The sequence below is a fragment of the Eumetopias jubatus genome, unplaced genomic scaffold, assembly GCF_037043125.1.
Source record: "Eumetopias jubatus isolate StellerSeaLion01/CBP00866 unplaced genomic scaffold, mEumJub1_p1.0 scaffold_12, whole genome shotgun sequence".
Classification (NCBI taxonomy): Eukaryota; Metazoa; Chordata; class Mammalia; order Carnivora; family Otariidae; genus Eumetopias; species Eumetopias jubatus.
This window is the reverse complement of record NW_028274818.1, coordinates 70361477-70386411: the sequence shown is the minus strand read 5'-3', so window position 1 is coordinate 70386411 and position 24935 is coordinate 70361477. Positions and strand designations below refer to the sequence as shown.

General features: G+C 55.8%; 2 protein-coding genes across 2 annotated transcripts in view; one reads left to right on the top strand and one right to left on the bottom strand.

Moving 5' to 3' along the window:
• Window positions 1–24935, top strand: part of IFT140 (intraflagellar transport 140) — an 80482-nt gene that overhangs the window by 36156 nt on the left and 19391 nt on the right. Inside the window, exons 15-18 of the mRNA XM_028111965.2 lie at window positions 7–137; window positions 1730–1898; window positions 3930–4061; window positions 6775–6962. Of these exons, the coding sequence (XP_027967766.1) occupies window positions 7–137; window positions 1730–1898; window positions 3930–4061; window positions 6775–6962 (620 nt within the window). The remainder of the gene's footprint in view (window positions 1–6; window positions 138–1729; window positions 1899–3929; window positions 4062–6774; window positions 6963–24935) is intronic.
• On the bottom strand, window positions 9578–24903 carry TMEM204 (transmembrane protein 204). Its single transcript, XM_028111969.2, has 3 exons — window positions 24029–24903; window positions 19835–19990; window positions 9578–10313 (listed from the first exon to the last, which is right to left on the bottom strand). Exons 1-3 carry the CDS (start codon window positions 24306–24308, stop codon window positions 10069–10071), a joined length of 681 nt encoding a protein of 226 aa, XP_027967770.1. The 5' UTR covers window positions 24309–24903; the 3' UTR covers window positions 9578–10068.

The following is a 24935-nucleotide window of genomic DNA, read 5'->3' as shown; positions in this document are numbered from 1 at the left end:
CCCCAGGCGGACAACAGCCCTGATTCCAAAATCTGCTTCTATGATGTGGAAATGGACACGGTGACCATCCTCGACTTCAAGACGGGGCAAATTGATCAGAGGGAGACATTGCCCTTTAATGGCCAAGAGACCAAGAAGTAAGACTGTGGTTTGGTAGGATTTCATTGAAAAAATACTGACACTGGGCACCTGGGTGGCTCAGTTGGTTAAGCGACTGCCTTCAGCTCAGGTCATGATCCTGGAGTCCCGGGATCAAGTCCCACTTTGGGCTCCCTGCTCAGCGGGGGGTCTGCTTCCTTCCCTCTTCCCTCTCGTGCTCTCTATCTCTCATTCTCTCTCTCTCTCTCTCTCTCTCTCTCTCAAATAAATAAATAAATAAATAAATCTTTAAAAAAAAGAAAGAAAAGAAAAAATACTGACACTGATACTCAGTTAATGGTCAGCTTCCAGGCAGCCTGCTGAGTTACACTTCAGACCTCAGGGACCTCAGTAGTTACCAGTGCTCAGAACAGGCAGGAGGGCCAACACGCCCGGGCAGTTGGGATGGACTTGAGCCTCTGAGGCCCTGGAATTACCTGGCAGAACTGGGCTTCTGGAAGGGCAGTGGCGGCCAGGGCTGCACGATGGTTGAATCTCAGGGTGAGTGTGGTGGTAACTCAGCTCTGTCAGCGCCTGGGAAGGGAGGGCATCCGCATGGGTCGACATCATCTTTCTAGAGAAATAATGGTTGCTCTCAGGGAGTTCGTGTTTGTAGCTCCTGCTCTGCCGAGAACTCATATTTGGTTCTGCAGGAAGTGACGCCTGAGGGCCACGGGCGCTGCTCAGGACTCGGGGTGGGCGCTGTGGTCAGCACCTGCACCGAGTGCACAGCAGCAGAGGCCACGGCTGGCCTTGCCGGAGTCTGTTCCTTTGCTCTGTTACAGCCCCCACCTCCCTACCCAGCTCAAATCCTTTTCCAGAACCTTCTTTCCCCTGGTGGCTTAAACTGGCCACTGCTGGTGGTCCCACCTGAACACACCCACCCTCACTTCTCCCCAGCCTCCTTCTGCTGATCTGGCTCCAAATGTCCACTGGAATTTCTTGCCATCACCTGAGCCTCATTCCCCAGAAACTGTTCTTGTCTACCCTGGTTGCTCTTCCACCCTGGTTGTCTGGTCTGAAACCTCGCAGCTAACCTTTCCCTTAGTCCCCCCATCTGTGACTCATCCCATTTTCCTTGTTTGAACTGTGTCTTAGACTCACACTTTCCCTCCACCCTCCACCTCTGAGCCACATGGAGCCCAGGCTGTCACTTCTCCTGTGGCGGTGGGACAGTGCACAGCCTCCCCTCAGATGCCTGTCCTCTTCTGAGATCTGACCCTTCCTTTGCCTCCAGACCCAGCTTGTCTGTCTGCAGCATGGGCCCCATAACACACACATCATCCTGGCAGGGTGCGCGGTCCACCCACTGGTCCTGGCAAGAGCCCTCCATGGAGTCTTCAGAGCCAAAACATCACACGCTGTCCAACAAGACTACACTGGGCCTCTTTCACCAACTTGCTTCAATCTGAGAGTCACCTCAGGCAGGCTGGGTGCACCGTGCTGTGGGGAGGGGCTCCGAAGCCACCAGCCTAAGCAATGCCCACCAGCCTGCTGATGCTCACCCAGGTCCCTGGCATGCATTTCCAGAGGCTGTGAACACAGATGCTCCTCTCAGTTCTCAGGACTAAGGACGGGCCTTCTCTTTCAGGAGCCACGCCTTTGTGGATGAGAGACTGATGGATCTCATTCCCGTGAACCATTTCTGGGACCAGAGTGAGCCCAGGCTGTTTGTATGTGAGGCCGTGCGGGAGGCGCCAGGAGCCCAGCTGCAGCCTGGGGACAAGAAGCCGCCCACCGAGGACAGCCCAGGCCCCATGGTACCGTGGCCGCACCGCGTTTGTATCTAGTCACGGGGGGGCTCGGCAGGTTTGCAATCTCCTGACGTGGTTTATGAGGAAGTTAGAGGGAAGTTGGTGCCCGTGGAGCAGAGTGCCACCTCAAGGACGTGTGGCCTGCGTCTCCCCTCAGGGTTGGCACAGACTTCTCTGTCTGGTTTCACTCAGACTGTCCTATTTCGGTTTTCCTGTTACATCAAGTGCTGTGTATTTCCCTCCAGAGCAGAGCCCGCTACCGAAACAGTTAATGGAGCTGAGCCATGGTGGGGGCGTGTCCTGGGGCTGAGTCAGCCGACTTCTTGCTCTTCCCTCCAACAGGCCAATTCCCACTGCATTGGCCTCCTTGCCCAGTCCCTGCCCTCCACCCTGACCAGACTCCCTGGCTCTGCAGGGCATGCCTTCCCCCAGTAGGGTCCGGGACTCTGACACTTTCCAGACACGTGCTGTTGGAACGTCTGGCGCTCCCTGCAAAAGCCAGCGGCTGGCTGTGCCTCCCCATCTGTGATAGGTTCTCAGTAAGTCAGCAGGGGCAGCCAGCCCGCCAACACTAGCGGACTTGTATCCCTGCCAAAGGAAGTTCCCTCGCAGGGTGGTGAGAGTGGGGGCCCCAAGATTATCAGCAGTCAAGTGTCCACGCCCCGAGGCTTTGAGAAGCAGATCCGGTCCTTGGCTCTGAAACACTGAGTGGTAAAACGCACAGAGGTGGCATCTCTGTGACTAGGAGCGAGAAGCAGCCGTGCGCAGTTTTCTCACGGTAGAGAGTGACGACCCCAGGCAAGCGAGGATGGTGCATGCTGATCCCCAGTGAAAGGCACTTCCCGGCACTCCGATCAGATACCTCTTTAGGGCTCTTGTGAAGATGATACGAAATTGCAGGAATTCACACAAGCAAGGAGAGGCCCTGGTGTCCTCGACCTCCTGCTGTTCCCGTTCAGAAGGTGCTGCGGACGGCGCTGCTACTCCAAAGCGCACACTCAGGACCCAGCAGAGCACCCGGCCTCTTGGCTCTGTGTCTCTTCTCCCTTGAAAGCAGAAGAGAGAATCTTTCTGCTATTGTTAATTTTTTAGAAGATTTATTTATTTATTTTTAGAGAGAGTGAGCATGTGAGCAGGGAGAGGGAGAGAGGATCTCAAGCAGACTCCCCGCTGAGTGCGGAGCCCCATGCAGGGCTCTGTCTCACAACCCTGGGATCATGACCTGAGCCAAAATCAACAGTCAGACGCTCAACTGACTGAGCCACCCAGGCACTCCTCTGCTATTGTGGATTTTTATTTTTATTTTTTTAAAGATTTTACTTACTTTGGGCACCTGGGTGGCTCAGTTGGTTAAGTGACTGCCTTCAGCTCAGGTCATGATCCTGGAGTCCCGGAATTGAGTCCCACATCGGACTCCCTGCTCAGCAGGGAGTCTGCTTCTCCCTCTGACGCTCTTCCCTCTTGTGCTCTCTATCTCTCATTCTCTCTCTCTCAAATAAATAAATAAAATATTTAAAAAAAAAGATTTTACTTACTTATTTGACAGAGAAAGACACAGCGAGAGAGGGAACACAAGCAGGGGGAGCAGGAGACGGAGAAGCAGGCTTTCCACCGAGCAGGGAGCCCGATGTGGGGCTCGATCCCAGGACCCTGGGATCATGACCTGAGCCAAAGGCAGACGCTCAACGACTGAGCCACCCAGGTGTCCCTATTGTTGATTTTTATATCAGAGTCAAGGAACTGAACAGAAAAACTTTAAAACACAAGAGTTCTTTAGTTTCAGTCACCAACCAGGATGGGAAGGATTAGCTTTTGCTGTAAGAAAATCCGTCCATGAGAAGGGTCTAGCAGCTCTCAGACTGCATGAGGCTCATCCTTCCAGAAGGGGGAGGTGGGTTATCTGTATAAGACTGTTCACGTGTTCATCCTTTCTTCTCTGTTGTGTGTAAACATCCTGACCGTGAAAATGGGGATTAGATGCCAGATAGAAAATCGTATCGCCGAACCAGAAACAGCACTGTTTCCCCTCTCTCACAGACAGACGTGGTGATTCTGTCCTTCTTCATCACGGAGGAGCACGGCTTCTTGCTCCAGGACAGCTTCCCCCGGCCTCCCGCCTACCAGAATCTTCTGGGGATCGAAGTGCCTCATTATTACTTCACCAGAAAGGTGGGAGCCCCACGAGCACAGGGCTGTGTTCTCGGCTTTTCCTCCCCTGTTGGGCAGGGGTCTGTGGGATCTCCCGGAGCCTCCAGGGTGCCACAGCTCCCCTCTCGTTAAGCGAGGCAAGCCATCTGCTCTCATTTGTTTCCTGAAACTCCAGTAATTATGAGGTTTCCAGGTCAGGAAAGTTACAGGACTTGGCTTTGCTGTCAAGACAGAGTAGTGCTGAGGTGGAGTGTCCAGGATCCCTGGGCTCAGGGGCCAAAGACGATGCAGACCTGCACAGTCCCAGCCCCAGAGGTGGCCCCATGGCCCCATGTGCTTGTTTAGTGTTGACAGATGGGGTGGTTTGCAGCACACAGGTGCACACTCCCAGCTCCATTCTTTGTGTGTGTGTGTGTGTGTGTGTTTGAAGATTTTATTTATTTATTTGACAGACAGGGAGAGAGGGAACACAAGCAGGGGGAGTGGGAGAGGGAGAAGCAGGCTTCCCGCCGAGCAGGGAGCCCGATGCGGGGCTCGATCCCAGGACCCTGGGACCATGACCTGAGCCGAAGGCAGAGGCTTAACGACTGAGCCACCCAGGCGCCCCTTGGCTCTTTTGGATAATAAGTTCTTTGCCTTCGCTGGGCTTGGTCTCCTCGTCGCCACGGCCCCTTGATCTATAAGCGTCCTGTGGAGGGGCTACGTGGTGCTGCGGGCGGCTCTGTCCACACAGCCTTCCTTCCTTCCCTCGTTGTAAACTGTCAGTGCCAAAACGTTCTTTCTGGACCTAATTCTTACTTAGTGCTCCTTGGGCATTTTCATTTCTCCTCGAGGTGAGAACTCAAAAAGTTGTGAAGGGTTTAAGGTACTGTCTGTGGAGTTTCCCCATGACCTTCCCATCACGGGCTGTGGTTCGCCGCATACACTGATGGGCCTGCTCTTTGCCCTCCTTTCTGCGTCCACGCACCCACCCACTCCCTGGTCCCAGAGAGGAGGCACGTGCAGTGCCACTGTGAGTGCCACTCCCCATTTACCATCTATCCCCCGGACTTTGCCGTATTCCCAGACTCTGTTTTAATTTATTCTAAGCTGCACTTGTCCGCATGCTGGTCCTTTCTGCTTGCGTGCCTCGGTTACCAGGTTTGTCGGGGAACCTGACGCCATGTCAGCCCCTGGGTGGGAGCAGCACGCCCATGTCGCTCCGCAGAGCCCTCGTCCTGGTGAGCAGCCCATCACCTGATGTTTGTGATGCAGGAAGGAGTTTGTTTACCTGGATTGGTAACATAAGAAGTCTTATCAGTTCAACCTCTGGAGTGCTTATAACAAATAGCTGTGAAGCATTGTGTTTTTTTAAAAGCTGCCCTTCTTCAGATTACTGACCTGTATTCCAGGCCCTCAGCCCAGTGTCCAGAGGTTCTCCACCTGCACACTCGAGGGTGTGGATGCAAGTCTGACTCCGCAAGGTCCCCAGCTTGGTGTCCCCCTCTTGGAACAGAGATAAGGCTCCAAATCAAGGGCAACAGCGAGTTCATGTGGCAGGTGACCCACAGGCTCTCCTGTTTGTGTGAGAATTCCCAAGTGTGACCACAGTGGGCCAGGTTCTGATCAGAACTCAGCATCAGATCCACATGGCCATCCAGCATGGCCGACCTGATGGAGGTCAGGCCTCTGCCTTGTGCTTTGTGCACACATTTTCTGTTCCCACTCAGTGCAAACTCTGTAGCATTCAGCCTCCTCCTGACATGACCCAGCCTGTGCTCATCCACGAGCCCTGAATTCAAGCCACCTAGATGGTGGGCTGCCCCAGGTCCTTTGCTTATGCTCTGCTCTGTGCCTGGAAGGGTCTTGCCATCCACACCTGGGTCTGACAGATCCTACCCGTGTTTCAAGGCCCAGGTCAAGTGCCCCCTAAAGTTGGGGACTGCAGGTGAACGGTAGAGGGAGCAGTGAGATAGGGGCTGCTGGGAACTGAGAAAGAGGCAGGGGTCATACAGCAGCAGCAAGGATGAGATCCGGATTCCTGGGCCCAATTGCACCGTGGTGAGCACCATGCAAGTCTCAGCTATCACTCAGATATCATCTGGGTGCCTGACCATTCAATTCAATTCTTTGTTATTGAAGTGCAGTTGACGTCTGATGTTGTATTAGCTTCAGGTGTACAACATAATGACTTAACACTTGTGTCTACAGCTCTAGGCTCAACATGATCAACTCAGTCCTGACACCATCCACCCAGAAACAGCATGAGGTCCCACGGATTAGGGGCTCAGCCCCACCCAACCACCCCTGCCCCCACCCCAGATGCCAGTCCCCAGTCCTGTGCTTCTCACCACAGGCTACAGAGTGGAGGCTTCCTCCTCCTCTGGCACACTACTAATCCAAGCTATTGTTTTGGAAACTTCTACCTGAAATCGTTTTGGCGTCACTTAATTTTAAGACTCTGTGCCTGTGAGCATGTCTTTGTGGGTCATGAAAACTCTTCCTAGGCTGCAGAACAGACCTGGGAGGCGGACGTCTGCATAGTCATTTCATAACTGTTGAGAAGGTGGCATTAGTGAGCAGCTCTGATGACCTCGGATGCCCACAAACTCGTGTTGCATTTGGCAGGGTCTGTTGCTGGGCATCCATGCCTGCCTGCAGACAGACCCAACACCGACCAGCTCTCAAGGCAGACAGTTAGCGTAGGCGTTCGCTTTCCACAAGCTGACAGTCAATGGTGGCCTTTGTCATTCAGCCAGGAGAAGCAGACGGAGAAGACCAGGTGGACTCCGGGTGCCCGTGCGTGGGCAGGAGACCCCTGCGAGACTTCGTCGGGCTGGAGGACTGCGATAAGCCCACTCGGGATGCCATGCTTCGCTTCAGCTTCTTCGTTACCATCGGAGACATGGATGAAGCTTTCAAATCTATCAAACTCATCAAAAGGTGAGGACTCTGCTCCCTGTGGTGTCAAAGGGATGTGCACGGCTCTCGGGGTCTTTCTTTAGGTCTCTCTCCCCTTCTAAGTGAGCTTCTGAGAATCAGTAACTCTTCTGTGACTGTGTTGTGCTGTATTTCATGGTTTGTCACCCGCAAAAATGCTGCCATACTTGGGGACGCCAGGACCCCACTGGCACACTGTGTCACCGAGGAGGTGTGTTGTGACAGCACGGTGGGGCACGCAGAGTGGGTGAGCCTGGCTCTCCTCTGCGGGGCTCCTGGTCTCCTGGGCTGCTACTAGCTTGATTTATTGTCATCCGTTCCATATTCTTCCTCCTCGAAAGTTCTGCAGTTGCTAAATATTTGTAATACCTGTTTCTCTGGGAATAATTGCTACTAACAGGAAGGTTTGAATAACAAACACTCAAAACAGTATAGTGAAAATGCAATTAATATTGTTTTAAAGAAATTTTTTTCTAAAAGAAATTTTTTAAAGATTTTATTTATTTGAGAGAGAGAAAACGAGTAGGGGGAGGGGCAGAGGGAGAAGCAGACTCCCCACTGAGCAGGGAGCCCGATGCGGGACTCGATCCCAGGACCCTGGGACCCTGACCTTAGCCGAAGGCAGATGCTTAATGGACTGAGCCACCCAGGCGCCCCTATTTATTTATTTTAGAGGGGGAGAGAGTGAGCGCCTGTATGTGTGGGGAGGGGAGAGGGAGAGGGGAAGCAGACTCCTCACTAAGTGTGGAGCCCCACGCGGGTCCAATCCCAGGACCCTGGAGATCACGACCTGAGCCGAAACCAAGAGTCAGAGCTCAACTGACTGCGCCACCCAGATGCCCCTTTTCTAAAAGAAATTCTTACTCAAGGGCTGTCTGCAAGCAGCCTCCTCTCCATTCCTGAGAGAATTCAGCAATTCTTCTCAAGAGCATTTGACAGATTTTAATCTCCAAAGAATAGAAAAATTATTGCAAAATGAAACTAAAATGGGAAAAAGATGAAAAATTAAGTCACCTAGAACAGATGCCCCTCCTGCCCTGCCACGGGATACCCCCTCATTGGCAGCGAAGGTTTCTGTAACACAGAAGCACCTTTCAAAATAGCACACAAGGGACGTCTGCGTGGCTCAGTCGTTAAGCGTCTGCTTTCGGCTCAGGTCATGGTCCCAGGATCCTGGGATCAGGCCCCATGTCGGGCTCCCTGCTCAGCGGGGAGCCTGCTTCCCCCTCTCCCACTCCCCTGCTTGTGTTCCCTCTCTCGTTATATCTCTCTCTGTCAAATAAATAAATAAAATCTTAAAAAAAATAGCACACAAGCCCTAGTCCCTTCCTTATTTCTAAAATAGTGAGGCCAGACCTTGTTTGTGATGGAAGAGCCTTTTGTACACTGGCTGTGCGTGTGGACAAGAGGGCTCTTAGTTTGGGGGGGGTGAACCGAAGTCTGGATAGCACAATCCAGCCTTCCTCTGGTTATTTTTCATTTAATATAAACGCAGTCACAGACCGTGACCGACCACAGGGTCAACTTGAATACTTCCATGTACCCTTACATAGTCGCATATGTAATAGTGTGAAGTTGTGTATCTTAAATATTTCATTATTTTTTTAGAAGACTATTATTTTTAGCATGTGATCTGGGGTCGGGGGTCCTTTGTGGACCTTTGTGGGTCCTTTGTGGACAGAAGCTCTGAGGGAGGAAGGTCAGATTTGAATGTTGCCTTGAGTGTGCTGGTGTTGGACCTAATCTGTTATTTCTACAGTGTGTGATGAGTTTATTGTAAATGTTCAGGCCACAGATGCTTTTCGGTCATTCTCGATTGTGTTATGTTTTTTAAAGCACCAACCCCAATCCACTGTTCTGACTGGAGACAAACTCCACACTGATCACCACACTCTCTGGAAGGTCGGAAGCAGCAAGGCTGAATGTTTCTTAGCAGGAGGCAGCCTCATGTGGAGGAGGCAGCCAGTGGGCCTGGGCCAGACCCCAGCTTTGCATGCTGCCCATGGGCCCCCATGTCAGTTTCGTGGGAGTCACTGATGCCAGGTGGCGCAGGGTCAGGCAGGGCAGGGTCCAAGAAGCGTCCAGGTGGGTGCAGGTGGCAGGCTGTCCTTACAGATGTGGTCAGGCAGTCTGGGGTTCTCGGAGCGGCCCCGGGTTTGAACCCCTTAGATGCAGCTCTTTGATGTTTTCTGAAGCCTGGGGAGGTGGCGCTGATTCACCTCTTCCAGATTTAGGACCAAGGTTGTTTGGAATCGGTGGGGTATCGTGAAGGCCATCGGTAGACCACCCAGCGTCTGGCTGAAGCTAGGTTGAAGATTTTTATAGGGAAAAACAAAGTAATCTCTCTGAATTTTCTTTAAATAAATAGACGCTTTTCCCACTTACTCTGCCATTTGTTGATCTGCTGTCCCAGGGCCACAGTGTTCAGTCTGTAGGAACAGGGGCATCAGAGTTGAACGGAAATGTGAGTAAGGGCCCACAGCTGTGTTCCCACCAGGTCTTGAAAAATGTATCAAGCCTTGTCTTCCTGCCAACCCACAAAAATGACAGAAAAATAGACCAACTTCTTTTCACCCGTGTGGCAGTATGATGGATAAAACACAAGTTTTACACAGTGGTGAGAAGTTTGCATTTTATTTTAACTTAGAAAAATAATCAGGAGCAAAACAGACATTAGGAACACAGTTCTGTCATAAAGCCATAACCATCTGATTGTAAATTCTGAGTCACTCAAGGAAGACCACAGACAGTTCCAGAAAATCTTCCTGGGTATTCTGCTTTACCAAAGTAAATATGACCAAAGACCCACCGCTCAGCAGATACAGAATAAATTAATCCTAGGCCAAGATGCAGAGCAAGCTGGCTGCCACTGTCCATGCACCTCAGCCGTTGGTCTCCTCCTTGGAATGTGCTCAGAAGTGAAGCCGAGTCGTGGGTGCATCAGAAGGAGGTGGCGCAGGCAATATATAACCACATAATATATTTATATATAACAGTAAACATAGCTGTGTATCGTACATGTATATATAGGAAACCCTATGAGTTGCTCGCACAGACAGCCCTTCAGTTTCTATACTGTTTAGTTATAGTGATAAAGTCCTGAGCAGGCTCAGCACGGTGACTCCACATACTCGTTGTCCAGCCCTCGGCGAAACCGCGCAGTCAGGGAGCGGCTGATGACAATCACCCGGGGCCCAATGCAGTCCTCCCTCCTGTGAAGAATGTTCCAGATGAGCATGGCAGCTGCCAGGGTGGCCAGAAGGCAGGCGCCAATGTTCAGGTAGCAAGACCAGGACAGGTTGGTATACGGGCCGATTCTGTAGAATGTCACCAACCCAATGACCAGGACGAAACCTGTAAACGAGAGGGAAGTGTTCGGAAAGCCTTACTTGGAGCCAGGAAGAGGACTGGAAATGGGCTGTCGAGCCCCACAGAAGCGCAGCTCCCAGCTCTTCCCTGCCCCTCCCCACCCCCCCACCCCGCTCTGTCCGTCCCAGTGGGTGGTAGCCTGATTCACATACCGCGCTTCAGTGTTGAGCTGCTTTGCATTGGGCCTCTGTGCGCTTTTATGACCTTTGTGTGGCTGTGGAGGGACAGTGTGCGTCTACTTAATCCTGGCACGGAATAATTTTGGGGGGGGGGTGCTCCACAAGAAAACAGCCTGGTCCCAGCGCACTCATCCTTTGGTCTCCAGGGCTGGGCCATTTTCTTAGTCACCTATCCCATGGAGGTGAACTGCTGCTCCCTGTCCCTCACCCCGAGACGAATCCAGCAGCAGCTCTGCGTGAGCTCCTCCCCGGCGCCTAGAAGCACTTCATTCATTCAAGTGAAAGTAGACACAAGAAATTGTCTAAGTCTTATCTAGAAACAACTCAGATTGGTATCTAACGCAGTCCTGTTCTTAGCAGTTTTCTTGTTCTTAGTGTTCACTTCTAGAGAAGATAGAGCTTTTCTTCACAACTCCAGAGTGCCCAGCACCCACGTGCTTTGGGGAGGGGCAGACAGGGCTGCAGACACAGCCACTTCTCCTGCGGTTGCCTCCCCTCGCCTCTGCACCCTGCCCCTGGTCCTGCAGTTTCCCTTGCACTTCCACATCCCCTCCTCCTGCTTACTTCCCCTCCACAGCCTTCTCTTCTGATGGTGGACAGAGACCTGCGCAGGCCTCACGTTGCTGGCACTTAGCACCACGGAGTCGCTTCCTGTCACGGTTTGTTCTTGCGATAGGAAAGCCGGAGTTTGTGCGCAGGACCTGTCGGCTAGGATAACAGAGCACTGATGTTTGCTAGAGTTCAGGGCTGAGTCTGGGCTGGGAGCCCCACAGGGACAGAGGAGAGGCCCTGCTGTCCTGCTGCCTAGGAGGCTGGTCCAGTGCAGCCCTCCAACCCCTCCGCCAGGACGGGCCGGACGAGGCAGATGAGGTAGGAAGGAGGCGCGGTGCTGAGTGGGAGCTGTGGCTGTTGAGGGTGAGGGGGCCGGGCAGAAGCAGAGGCAGGGGCAGCCCAGGGAGCACCCCACCCTCTGCGGTGATGATCTGGGGGGGAGCTGTTTCTTGGAACCCAATGTACCTGATGAGGACAAAGTCGCTTGCAGTGGTCCGGACGGAAGCTTCCCGCCCCTCCTGGACTCGTCCCTGTCCCCTGCCCTGGGCTCTGGCCAGGCCAGCCTCCCGCTGCAGTCCCTCCCCCTGCCCTGTGCTGTGACATCCGTCCGTCTGTTCATGCTGGTCCCTCCGTTCCCCACTGCCTCCCCTGCTTTCCTCAGGAAACCAGATCATGCACGACCCCTGTGACCCCAGAGCTGAGCCGCAGTGGTGCCAGCTCATGGTTCTGGAAACTGTTATGAACTAGTGTGGGGTGAGGGGTGGGGGGGAGGCCTGAGCTCTCACAAGCACAAGCAGTTCGGTCTCATCATCACTGTACCGTCCAAAGAGTATGAATTAAACATTTATGCACCTCAGTCACGTGCTAAACAACAGTGGCAGTGACTAATCTCCACATTAATTCTCTGCAGTACTTCGTGGAGCTTTTTATACACAGAAAGCTTCTGGATACTTCCTTTCTGTTAAAAATAACTAATTCTCTTTGTCATGCACACTGACAGAAAGAAGCTTCTGGCATTTCTCTCTCTCCCAGTGAAGAGCATGTCGCTTGCCCACAGTTCTGTGGTACCGAGGTTTGCATTCGTGGGAAAAGGAGTGATAGTCCCTTTTGTGCCATGAAAATGAAAATACTTCCTGTGTCCCCTCATATTTCTGTGTCTTTGCGCATTTTTTCTCAGCCAAGGGAGCTTGTCGTGCCTTGTTTCAACAGGACTCAGCAGTACGGGACGGGCAGGGACATGCTGGCCGGTGCCTGAGGTCACAGCGAGGGGGCTGTGGCTGGGGGACGGGTGTTTGCTGCAAGGCTGGTGGGAGCCTTCGGGCAGGGAGCCAGGCTGAGTGGAGAGGGCACTGCCTGAGGGCACAGCAGTGGGGACCAGCATAGTGGGCAGGAAGTCACCGCGACGGCTTCTGTGGTCCAAGTCTGTTTGCCCTTTGCCAAGCATCCTTTGGGGTTGCGCCGGTTACAGGAACATTTAAAAATCTGATATGCAGCCTGAGCCCCAGTTCTACGACATCATTCATTGTGGGGATGTGTGCAGGGGTGAACAGCCTCGCCCCAGCCCCACGGCTAACTGGGGTTGGCTGACTGCGCTGATGAGTAGAGACATGGCACCGTGAAGTCCATCATGAGACATTTCTGTGAAGACCGGGGCAGAGCTGGTCTGGAGCTGGAAGGAGCCAGGCGCCCTTGCCTGCCAGAGCCGGAAAGGACAAGGCCCCTGTGTTGCTCAGGTGCAGGGCACTATGGCCTCTGTGCCTTTGCCTGGCCTCAGATCTCTGCCCCCATCTCCATCTCGGTTATGGTGTGGCCACACCAGCCCCTGTCTGCTCCTCCAGGATGCTGAGTTTCATCCTCTCCGGGCCTTTGCTGGTGCTGCTGGCCCTGTGCTTGACCAGCCCTGGGGAGGGGGCTGCCGGCATCACTCAGCCTGGAGGTCCAGTCACAAGTTGGCCCGTTGCAGCTCGGGCTTGGCCCATCCCCTGCTGGCGACCCCATGGCTGGAGGGCGCCCCCCCCCACCCCCGCTCCAGCTCTGCCTCCCAAAGGGTCATCCAGGAATCACCTAGTGAATTATCTGAGACAAACAGGTAGATCCCATGGTGCAGAATTGAATGCAGTGTGGGCCTCTGGGGAAGCTTTATAGTGACCAAGCCCATCAGGGGACAGGGCCCATTCGCCATGATTGTGTCGCTCAGGGTTGGAGCCGCAGCAGGACGTGCTGGTCCCCAAGCTGTTCACTAGTTTCCATGCGCGTGTGCTCAGCACAGCTGCTCGCACTGCAAGGAGGGCTTGTAGTGTGCGCGCGGCAGAGGCATGCTTGACTCGTCTTGGGGGAGCTGGTTTTCTTCTTAGAGTGGGGAAGATGAAATTTATCCGCACAGCGTGGTGCTCCAGGTCACAGAGTCACCAGGTCCAGTGTGGTGAGCACAGGCCGGGGAGTCCTGAACCGGCAGCGTAGTGGGGACAGGCCCACCTAGACCCTGCCAGAGAGTGGTGTTGGCTGGGCCTTTGACACCAGGAGATCCTATTGTAGGGACACTCTGAACTCTAAGCAGTGAAAATATTAACTCACGGGACCAGTCGACAAAGCGCGTGGGCAGAGTAGCTGCTGGCTTCTGGAACGCCACGCAGCACCACCACGCCGGGGCCTGGCCACAGGGCAAGATGTGGGACTCTGTCCTGTGTCTGTATTGGCCGGCACCACAGGGTTACTTGTTTTCTTAAGGTCAGTATCATATAACGGTATATTCTTGAGCATAGGGTAGGCTATTATTTTGTTGCTGTCTCAGTCTGTGTATTACGTCCTCCCTTATGTTTGGCTCTGTTGCCCACATGTGCACAATCTCAGAGCGTGGAGCTACTTCAATGTTGAGAGTAAGGTTTTTCATATTACAGATGGAAGAACAGTCGGGGGTGGGTAGATTGATTAGAGAATATGAACTCACAGGTGCACAAACAAGCTGAGCACAGCTGCCCCCATCCCGCAAGGTGATGGGTCGGTGTCAGCGCAGAGCCTGACAGACGGAGTCTTAGAGTCTGTCCGTCTGGGGTACTACTGACCATCTCACGGTAAGCGGCCCCGGGCACATTTCCAGCACCGTCCATGGTGCGTCTCACCTCTCTGGCCTGCTCTTCATAGGCTGCACCTCACTTGGCTCTTTTTTCTAGGAGAAGTGGAAAAGAACGTCTAGTTCTGTATCCTCGTGTGAGAAAAGGTTTAAAGAATTCACATTTATGTGACTTATTCTGTGTAAAGACCCATGTTAGCTTTTGCTTTGTTTCAGTTCAACTTAGAACACATATAGTCAGAGAAAGGGCTTGACTCCCCAACATTAAAAAAAAACGAATTTAGGAAAAGCCTCTCCTGATCAGGAAGATACCAGGAACCTACTAGAACAGCGGCGCAAGGACAGGTGGACCCTGCCCAGGCCACTGGGGGTGGCACAAACTGCACAGATGCGTGGCACACAGGGATCTCCCGTGTGTGCCACGTGTCAGCAGTGAAAAGCCGCGGGGACATGGATGGGCACGTGGCCTTGTTGGCCACCTCCAGCCTCTGCCTGGGCACTGGGTACCTGCCATTACATAGACATTCTTCTGTAATCCAACTTGCTGTTTGCTTCATGAAATTCTCCTGCTGGGGGGGAGAGGAGGGGTGTGGGAAGTAGACCTGGGCCAGGCTGGCCTTATTAACTCATGGGACCAGTTGACAGAGCAACTGGATGTGCCAGAGACTTGGGCTTCTCCATCTCTGGCACATCCTGGTGTGGAGACCCCCTCAGAATTGTCCCAGAGACTTTTCTCCCAAGACTTCCCAGTGATGTTCATGTTTGTCCAGAAACAAATGCAAGGGGAGACTGAGCAAACACCCTGAATTCTGCATGTGGAGTCAATTCCATCCTCATGAATTTCTGTTTCCAAAGCAAACAGCCCCTTCCTGTGAGCTGGCCACGAGGGCTCTATGAATCACAGCTCAGCCTGCAGAGCGTCCCTTTCCTCTCGCTTCCTTCCTGCCTGCTTCCGAGGGCTCCAGTGCCTGTCACAGGGCCTTCCTGTTGGGGTGACAGTCAAGCACACGCAGGTGGTATAAGGAGAGACCGTGGGGCTGAACCCTGAACCTTCACACAACACACCTGGTTCACGTTGCGCCTGTGACAGCTTCCAGAGAGAGTATTCACAGAGCAAACTCACTCATGGCCCATCTCAGGGCACGGCCGTGGTTGGGATGTCCCAGCACCTGTGAGCTGCAAAGGGATGGGATCCACGTGTTCCTCCCCAGAGGGAGGGATTCTGGGAAAGGAAAAGCCAAACGTATAGTGGACCTGGTCATGTTTCCACGGAACTGAAGCTCCCAAATGATGCCTGACATGCTGTCACTCTGAGCAGCACAGAGGACATGGAAGTGAAGGGAAAACACAGGGTACGTTGGGGGTGCAGACCGGCGCCAGGGAAGCAGGTGCCAAAGACAGAAAAGCACATTGTCCAGACCAAGCGAGCATCACCCTATTGTGAAAAACAGAAAGTTGTATATTCTTATGAGAAGAACAGCAGAATCCCCACCGGCTCACGAGATGCCAAGACAGCTGCCGCTAATCAACCCGACTTCCCCTGTGAGGTCTGACGACATGAGCATTCTTAGGGGCACAGAGTACTTAGCATGTTTTAAGTTTTGCCATCATAAGAAAAAATTTCCAGAAGCCAGAGACAAGGAGTCCAGGAACTTCTGCAGTGATTCTGCTCCCACGGTAGTCCCGCTAGAGCTTGGGAGGCTTTGTGTCAGGAGGAGGGCCGGGCCGGGAGCGGGCTAGTGAGGGCTGGCATCCACTGGCTGCAGGACATGTGTGGTGCAGAGACAGCACTCTGAGGGGCCAAGTGCCAAAGCTGCATATCTGTGAGTTCACTGGCTTGGGAGCGTTGCGTGAGCTCCATCGGGCCTGCTGGTCAGCCTCCCCAAAGGAGGTGAGGAGTCGTTGGCTAGGGTCCCGAGGAGAGCCCAGTACCATCTCAGAGGCACTCAGAACACAGCAGAGAGCGGAGGCCTCTGCAAGTCGGCTGTACGTTTGTACTTGAACTAGACCTGTTTGTGATGGCAGTCGCACTTTAAGAAGAACCGTAAGTCCGAGCAAGCTGCAGGGTCACTCAGATGATTGACAAGGAGCCTGGACTAACGTTCTGCACACATGGAGGTGGGCCAGCCACAGAGCCTGGAATAACCATGAGATTGTCCCCCCTAAAAATGTTCACCTGGGACCCAGTTTGGTCAGTCAGTCCTGCACAGCCGACAGCCAGGGCCCAGGGCCGTGAGCACCTGAAGAGCCATAGGACGGTCACACTTAGAAAATTTTGGAGCCACCCTCCGGGGTGGTCCTCAGGCCTACTGGCAGGGCTCTGGCACAGACTCCAGGTGCAGTGGGGAGTGCTCGGCTCTGAGCAAAGAGCGGTGTGGCGTCCCCAGCAGGCCCACGGGGGGATGTCAGGGTGGTCACAGCGGCAGGCATGACGGAGCCGCCACCAGCCAGTTGGCCCCAGCTCTCTGGCTGCACAGGAGCTAGGGATGAGGTGGCTCATCCAGGGCCTTGGAACCTGACGCGGCACCTAGATGCCCCAGGACCGCATAGGAGCCTCACCCCGAGGTGCCCGCCAGACACACTGCCTGCCAAATCGGCCCTCGGCAGTCTGCTCTGCCCCAGGCATCACTCGGGTGTGTGACGCAGGGTCCGACGCATCTGCAGTAATCAGGCCAGGATGACCATGCGCCTTTGTTCAAACAGCAGTGAGACCAGACTCGGACGAGCAGAAATCGGCCAAAGCAAGAGTAAAGGACAGAGGACGGGTCTGCAGAGCCAGCCTCCAGGAGCCCGTACAGGAACGTGGCTGTGGGAGGGGGCTGCTCGTGCTCGGGTGGGGGTCGGCCCAGCGGCCACCGCATGGGCAGATCCTCATCACACCCCCACAGCCCCGATGGGAGCCGTTGCCACAGGGAAAACGGGGGTTGCATGTGGATGTTCAGCTTGTGGAGGTGGAGTAAGGGACAGAAAGTAATCTTTTCAACTTTAAGGTAGATTAAAATCACACTTGGAAGCTTCTGCAAGGAAGCTGGAAACTGCTGGGTGTGACTTTGTGAACAGAATGCAGCAGGTGGAATGGTTGGCAGGGACCTGTTTGAGGACAGCAGCTTCGGAGCCCTGAACGTCCCTATGACAGGGTCCCTCAGAGGAGCAAGTGTGAGGAGCAGGGTCCGGTGCCCGGACGGGAAGAGCGGCGGGCGGGCGGGGAGTCGCCATCCTTGCTGGGTTGCAGCCTGCCCGGCCTCCCCGCCTCCCCGTGAATTCATCAGCACCTTCTCTCCCCGCTGCCCACCCTCTGGCCCCAGCACTGGGGACTGAAGGTTCGCTTGCATAACAGGTACCAGCAGGCATTTCCCCTCCTGGGACAGGATATCCCGGCGCCCTTCAGTCTCTCTCCCTGACTGTTTAAAGCAGACCGGAGCACAGGAAAAAACCTAACTCTAAAATTAGCAGTGTGGTGGAAGAAAGACACATGGCTGCATTCTGTACTGTTTGTCAATGAAACAAGTCTAAACAGGGCCAAGCGCATTTCCTTTTTGGGCAAAACAGACCTGTGGGAGTGATGGTGGGACGCCTCCAGGAGAAGCCTCCGGGAGAAGCCTGCAGAGCCGGTGCTCCTGGCTTTTCCCGTCAGCCTGTACCGGTCTGATGATCTGTGAGCGGAGGCTGCCCCGGTCTGGGGACAGCCAGGAGAGAGCACCTCCGCCTCACGGACAGGACAGGCCCCAGGACGTCCCAGGGCTGCCGCCAGACAGCTCCCGTTTCCTTCACAGGGCTCCCCCATCTCCACTCGCTCAAAAATACGTGATTTGGAAGCAACACTGTCTTTCTGAAATGAGGGTTCACAGGAAGTAAGATGTCCGTTTGACACCAAACCCACAGTCTCTCTCCCAATAATTCTAAATTAAAAATGCCGTGGCTTGTTTATTCCACAGTCTCTCTCCCAATAATTCTAAATTAAAAATGCCGTGGCTTGTTTATTCTGCTGCAAGGAGATATTTTCAGAATCAAGAGCTGTTCCTTTCATTTCTTCAATGCCTGAATATCTGAATATCTGTTCCTAATCTTCCACTTCCTTCTGGAGGGGATGGAGTTTCAGATAAGCCCATGCAATAGAAGTGGGCAGCCTCAATGAGGCTGAGGACCCCATTTCTGCCTTATGGCCCTAAGGTCAGCGGAGGGCAGAGGAGTGATTTTCTGAACAGTCACTGTCCTTTGGGATGTGCATGTTTTTACCCACCTCCCTGGATAAGGGAAGGAGGCCGCGGTGGTCAGAGACCCCGTCTCACCCACATCTCCTTCCTTCTCAAGACCAGCCCTGTGGGGGCAGACGGACGTGCCAGCCCCAGTTCCTGCGCATTGCAGGTGACAGAGCCAAGGTGCCTGTCTGGCTCCCTCGGCCCCACAGCTGCTCTTTCCTGCAAACTATCTGGTCGGCCCTGGGCGCTCCCGGGCCCCGTGGGCGACCCGGCCATGGGGAAGTGACTGGCCCAGGACCACCCGCCTTCTATTAAAAGGCACAGGAAGGCCTGTTTCCAATTCCTGATTCCCACCCGGCTCACTTTCCAGCATGTGAATTCCTGCCAGTCTGTCAGCCTCATTCTCCAGAAAGATAAGGGCCGGGGGCCATTATTCCCAGAATGATTCACTTCAGACTTCCTGCGGTTTCTCTTCCTGGGTCTGCTGGAACTGTACCTTCAGCGTTGGGGCATGCTGCCATTCCCCAGCAGTGGGAGAGGCAGGTGGGTCGGCTGATCACACCCCCACATTCCAGTCCACGTCATCCCCGCGCAGGACCTCCACTCACATGCTCGCCAGTAGGCAGCAGAAAACCCGAACATCCCCAGGTGAGCCAGCAGGGAGGAGGCGTCGGGGAGGGGAAGCCGAGAGAAGACCCCACCCCGGGATCACGTGAATAGCTTCTGTGGCTTCCACGGCCACTTGTGCACAACTTCCCAAAACAATTCTGCCTCTCGTTTACGCCGCCGCTGCCACCATCCTCAGCCTTCCAAGACCATGCGTATGCCCGCGCCTTTTCTCAGTTCACCCTACAGCCGCCCCCAAGGCCTGGCCGGTGTGGCCTCCCACCCCACTCCTGTGGCGGCATGTGCCGTTGGGTGTGGGAGCCAGGACAGGCCCGGTGCGCTCAGGAGCTAACGTGTTCTCCATGCTTTGTGCTGCTCAGGAGGAAGGACCTGCCGATGACCCTGGCCGGGTCCCGGAAGCTGCATTGGTTATGGAGCGTGCAGATGAGCTTGGCTGGACCCTCGTGCTCGCCCTGACCTCCCCATTCACACAGCATTAGTGGGGAAGGCAAGATGGCGGAGGTGGGGGCTCTCCCCCTGCCCGTGGCACGCTGCTGCACCATCATAGGTGGGGCTTGACCGCAGGCCATCAGCCACGTTGGCTGCAGACAGGCAAAGACATAGCAGATGCCGCAGACTTCGGAAAGCAAGCACGTGAGCCTAGAGCGCCAGCACGCGGAGTGCCCTGTCTTACAGCGGGAGAGGGCGGGAGCCCAGCCATGTGCTCGCTGCGGCCTCAGCGCCCCCACCTGTGGTTCTGTCTCACTTCTGCCCACAGCGAAAGATGGGAGGGTGACCCATGGGAGTCGCGGTGACATTAGAAGACTGCAGCGGGCCTGCCAGCCCCACGCGACCATGTGTGCGGCCGCCCTGCCTGCCCGGGGCCCCGGGGGTACTCACTCGCCAGCTGAAACGCGGCAGCCATGGCCTCCTCCCAGCACTGCGAATCGGGCGACAGCAGGGGCAGGCCCGCCAGCCCCAGGACAAAGGTGAGCTGTCCTGCAGCGAGCGCTGCCGTGGCCACCAGGTTGCAGGCGCGCATCATATCGAACTGCACTGTGGGAACGACAGGGGACAAGACAGGTGGTCAGCTCGGGCAACTCCTGCCTCCGTCTGCGCCTGGGGCCTCACCAACCCGCCCTCCCTGCCCTGTGCTCTCCACTCCCCCAGGGGTAGGAGGCGGTTCACAGTGCTGGCGTGAGAGGTCCATGGACAGACACAGCGTCCCCGCGTGCAGCGTGCCCGCCGTGACAGCGCCCCGGTGTCTGTGACTGTTGCCCTTTGTAATTAGCGCCTGAAGAGCCCAGAGTGAACCAACGTGTCACACCACTCCCCACCCCAGGCCCAGCTCCTCCTGCCCATCAGGAGTCAAGCACCTTCCTCCTCCCCGTTGTCTTTCTTTCGCAGGCTGAGGGCTCTTGCCCTTTGCAGATTCTGGGCCTTTCCCTGAGGCCAGCAGCGCAGATACAAGCAGGGCTGAACAGCAGAGGCCTGGCCGTTAGGAAGTCAGGGTGGCCCTGAGGGCAGATCGGGGCTCCTGGAGGATGACAGTCCCCATCTGCCCAACTTCTTCATCGTGTTGAACCGGCGGCTTTTGCCCTGGCTGGCCATGTAGATGAGCCGTGTGGACAGTGAGCGCGGCTGGCTATGCCCTCTCACCAGCTTTTCTCCCCAGTATCGCTCTCTTGCCCAGCGGGCTTCACTCCCACGGGCTGAGAGCTCACGCTGTGCTCTTGAGAGTAGCTGCAGATCGTCCCTGCCGTTGCTAGAAACCCTGACACTCGTCTGATTCAGTAAACGCCCGGGGTGCCAGAGGCCAGGCCTGGCGAGTGCGGGGCTCCTGGCACTGGGGTGGCAACGGGGCCTGGCTGGGGAAGGTGCCAGCACCCACATTTCCTCACCTTCCCTGCCTGAGGTGGCCGCTCAAGCTGAGAGCCAGGCTTCAGGCCAGTTTGCCAGAACCTTCCTGGCTGCCCAGGCAGTCTTCATGGTGGAACCCAAGGTGCAGCCAGCCTGACCAGTGGCTGCACGTGCATGCAGGACACCAAACTGGTCCTGCTGTCAGGACGGATCAGGCTCCAGGCAGGTCCTTCCTGTGTGCTGAAGACTGGCCGACCTGCCTTCCTGTGGAGGCCCTGCTCTTCATATGCTCCTTCTGGGGTCTTCACACCCCGTGTTCTTTGCGGTTAGTTTTACCAATACGTGACCACACAGAAGTTCTTGTAGCCTCAAAGGTGGTCGGATCTGGGAGGTAGGTGTGACCTCAGAGACGAGGGGCGGTAAACACGGTGGGCGCTGGGGTTCAGAGCTGGCCCAGGGAAGTGCAAGGTTCCCCAGCGCAGCCTCACAGGCCAGGCAAGGAAAGTCTCGCACATGGGGCACACTCGCACGGAGGGGAGTGGCCTGCCCTCCCGCTCCCTCCGCCCAGCTCTCTGTCCTTCCTGGTGCACAGCTCAAGCCACACACCCTGGCCACCAGCGGCCCTCTGTGGCATCCTCACCCCATCAGCCTCCGGCCCCGTGGACATGAAGATGTGGGAGGGTGAAGAATAAAGCAGTGACGGCCCACAGACCCACCACCTGCCTAAGAAGACTGCCCTGTGGGCCACGCTCCCTCCATCAGCCACCTGGAGGGAACCTGCAGTGGGGGAGGGGGTGCACGTGCACGGGCGTTTGACAGGCTGTGATCACCACGCATGTAGCCTGGGCAGCAGCACCCCGCAGGAATATGGCACGAGGGTCTGTGGCTGGGCAGGCCCAGTGCCCTTTGTCTGCCTCAGTGGTCAGAGAGCAGGGATCCCCTCTGGGCTAGGTGCCCAAGGTTTAACTGCATGTTTACTCACCCCTTACTTGCTTTAGAAAAGGAGGTTAGAGCACCTGACAGAATGTCTGGAATTTGGAAAGATGAGAAACGCCCAGAGAGCAAGTCTGACCAGGACTGGGGTAGGGAGTTCTCCTCAGGCGCCAGAGGAGGACCTCACGTCTGCTGAATCCCCATGGCGCCTCACAGTGAGGAAAGCCGCCTGAGCAGGGATAACCATCACGATCGCCACACACAGCCCAATGAGACGGGCAGGAAGAGCCCCCCAGTCCTGGAGGACAGGACCCTGCGTGTCACTCAGGACCCCTGCAGCAGAGTCCCCTGACACTGCAGAACGTCAGGTGGTGCTCCATGATCACGGAGTGGCTCGGACTCTGGGCTCTGCAGGGTGCTGCCAGGACCCTGGGAGCAGAGCAGACAAGCATGAACCCCGTCCTTGGGCTGCTGCCCCCCCCACCTGCCACAACATCTGGAGACTCTAGGATGGCCTGACTCTCGCACCTGAGATGGGGAGCTTGGGATGGATCAAGCCAGGCCTGTGGCCACACACTGGCCTGTGACAGATCGAGATGACTTTGCACAGTGTGCGGAGTGGAGGGGTGTTCAGCACTGAACCAGCGTGAATCTGAGCACGGCCCCACCCGCTCCCTCCTCCCCCATCCCTACACCAGCGGAGTGGTGGCGCAGAGGGACCGGGGTTTTCCCTGGGAGCTGGTCTGATGTGAGGCGCCAGGTGCTGAGGGCCCCCAAGCAGATTAGCCCGGCGTGCTGCTCCTGTCATCCTGCGGCTCGTGCACACGGACCAGGTGAGAAGTGGGTCAGCAACTCAGTCTCCGTCACGAGAACCTTCCACACTGTTTCCCTCGCTTGGGGCAAATACTGACACCCAGAGGTTACAGCTCAGCTGCCACGGATGCGTTACCAATGGTGAGGATGTTGTAGAAGTCATACAAGAAGCTTGTCAAATCATGGGAGGGACCACAGGTGGGTGGCCAGGTGGGAAGGGGGGTCTGGAGACAAGCACATCCCCACCCTGTGTGCCCTCCTGGCCTTGGCAGGGATCAGAGGGTATGGGTGCCCAGGGAGGGCCCCTGCTTGACGTTGAGGCCCGGGCTGGGGGTGCTCTGTGGGTCAGGGCAGCGCAGAGCCCACACTAGAGCCTCAGGGTCGATGGCTTGCATGACTCCTCAGGACAGTCCCAGGACCCAGCAAGTCCCCTGGGACCCAAGGTCTGCTGTGCTGAGTTTTGAGTTTGTGGAAAAGTTTGAAAGCCCTGCTTGCCAGACACAGCCCGTCCCCGACAGAAGACCCCTCAGGCTACATGGCAAGGGGCTCTGAGTGGATAGACTGGGGTTGCCTACCCCCAGGGACTGTGGCCGAGCACGTGTCTCCTGCAGCCTCCATCTCTTTGTCTGTGGAATTGGACGCCACCCCTACCCTGGCTCCCTTGTGGGTCAGGGCTCCAAACACGTGGCAGGTGGGGACATTCCCACCCCGAGCACAGAGCTCACCTGTGCTTCTTGAGGACTTTGTGGACACCCTCTGAGAGCAGTTAGCAAAAGCCCTGCCAAAGCCTCACCTTCTCGAAAGGATGAACTCTGTCTCCTGCTCATCTGTGAGTTAGACTCTCATCAACAGCTTCAAAGAGTCAGCTCGGGGAGACCTCTGCCTGTCAGCTGCTGTGACCGCGTCAATGACACGTTCGGTGACATAAATGTCTCACTGTGAACCTTCCCACCTGCACACTCAAACCTGACCCCGCGGTCAAAGTCCACTTCCCACCTTCCAGAGCAGCCAACAGACCCAGCTGCCAGCGACCAGCCAGGGCCAGGACAAGACCGCAAGGGGCTCTGCTCTCGAGAGCTGCTGCCCTGAGCCCCTTTGCCGCCCCCGTGGCTGGTCTCCTCCCGGAAGTTCTGCCTCGATGACCCTGACAACTGTGGAGTGAGGTCGGAACTCAGCCACGTGTTTTTAAGCTTCTTGTTTATTTTACTAATGAGGTGTATTTCCAAGAAAAGTGGATCGTCCTCAATCTGGTTAGTGTGTCTGCCCTTTCCCTGTGTGTGGAGGCAGAGAAAAGCCCAACACCCGCACGGGAAGAATTCCATCCTAAAGGAGCCGGGGCAGGTTTGGGCGCCGGCGGGAGGGTGGACGCAGAGCTCGGGGCTTGCCTGGGTTGCCGGTCACCAAACACACGCCTCACGTCCACCTCATGCTGTCAGAGTTTGTGGGCCCTGACCACCCTAAAGGAGACATAAAAATAAGCAGACTTACGTTTGACGGTGCCTCGAGCCTCCTGGAAGCCTGCCACCTCAGAGCCCCAGCCCAGAGCTTCACAGTCCCGAGCGTCCGCCTGCCCTGGCCGGGCCCCAGGGCTTGGCCCTCCCCGGGCCCTGTCTACCAGCCAGCAGGACTTCCACAGCCCCACACTCCGCTTGCGCCCATCCTCCAGCGTCTGGTACACCCAGTTGGGGGTGAAGGCCGCCACGTTGTTGAGGACAAGAGAGACCAGGGCCACCAGCACTGCCGTGGCCACCAGTTTCTGGACAGTCATCTCTGACTGCCAGTGCTGTCCGCTTGTCGTGGAGAAAGTCCCAGTCCCGGTCAGCTGCTGTGGCCAGGGAGAGCCAAGACCAGCTAGGGGCTGCTAGAGGACATCACCACTCATTCTCAGTGGCATCGGGAAGGCCCATGTGACAGGTGCAGGTGAGCTCACCTCAGGCCCTCCCTACCCTCCCTCCTGCACCTGGAGCAGGGCCAGGCCTGAGCTGCAGCCAGCCTCTCGGCCCATCCCGGGGAGGAAGCCGGGGCACCAGCGAGAGTCCAGAGTCGTGCGTGCGCCGTCTTCCTGGGAAGCAAGGCCTCTCCTTCCCACAAGAAACAGGAGAGGTGGGCGGCAACGTGGGGGTCTGTCTCGCCTCACTGCTTAGAACCAGCGCCACAGAGCAAAACCAGCCGCCAGGCTCTGAGCAGGGCAGGGGGGAGCTGTGCCGGGAGCAGTTCAGCCTCTCACTGCGGGAGCCCCTGCCCTGTGCCTCTGCCACGAAACAGCCGGTCCTGGAAAGCAGCGAGCCTGCTGCAGGGAGGTGCATGTGCGTGTGTGTCTGTGTGTGCGCGCGTGTGCGGCCCCCCCTCCGCAGAGAGGAAATGGTTGTTTTTGAGGCTGTTTTTTGTGAGCTGG

Excerpts from the sequence above, each read along its gene's own strand:
- TMEM204 (XM_028111969.2), bottom strand. The coding sequence starts at position 24,308 with ATGACTGTCCAGAAACTGGTGGCCACGGCAGTGCTGGTGGCCCTGGTC. Across the intron at positions 19,991-24,028 it reads GGCTCGAGGCACCGTCAAAC|TGCAGTTCGATATGATGCGC; the intron begins GTAAGTCTGCTT and ends TCGTTCCCACAG. Across the intron at positions 10,314-19,834 it reads TGCCGCGTTTCAGCTGGCGA|GTTTCGTCCTGGTCATTGGG; the intron begins GTGAGTACCCCC and ends TCTCGTTTACAG.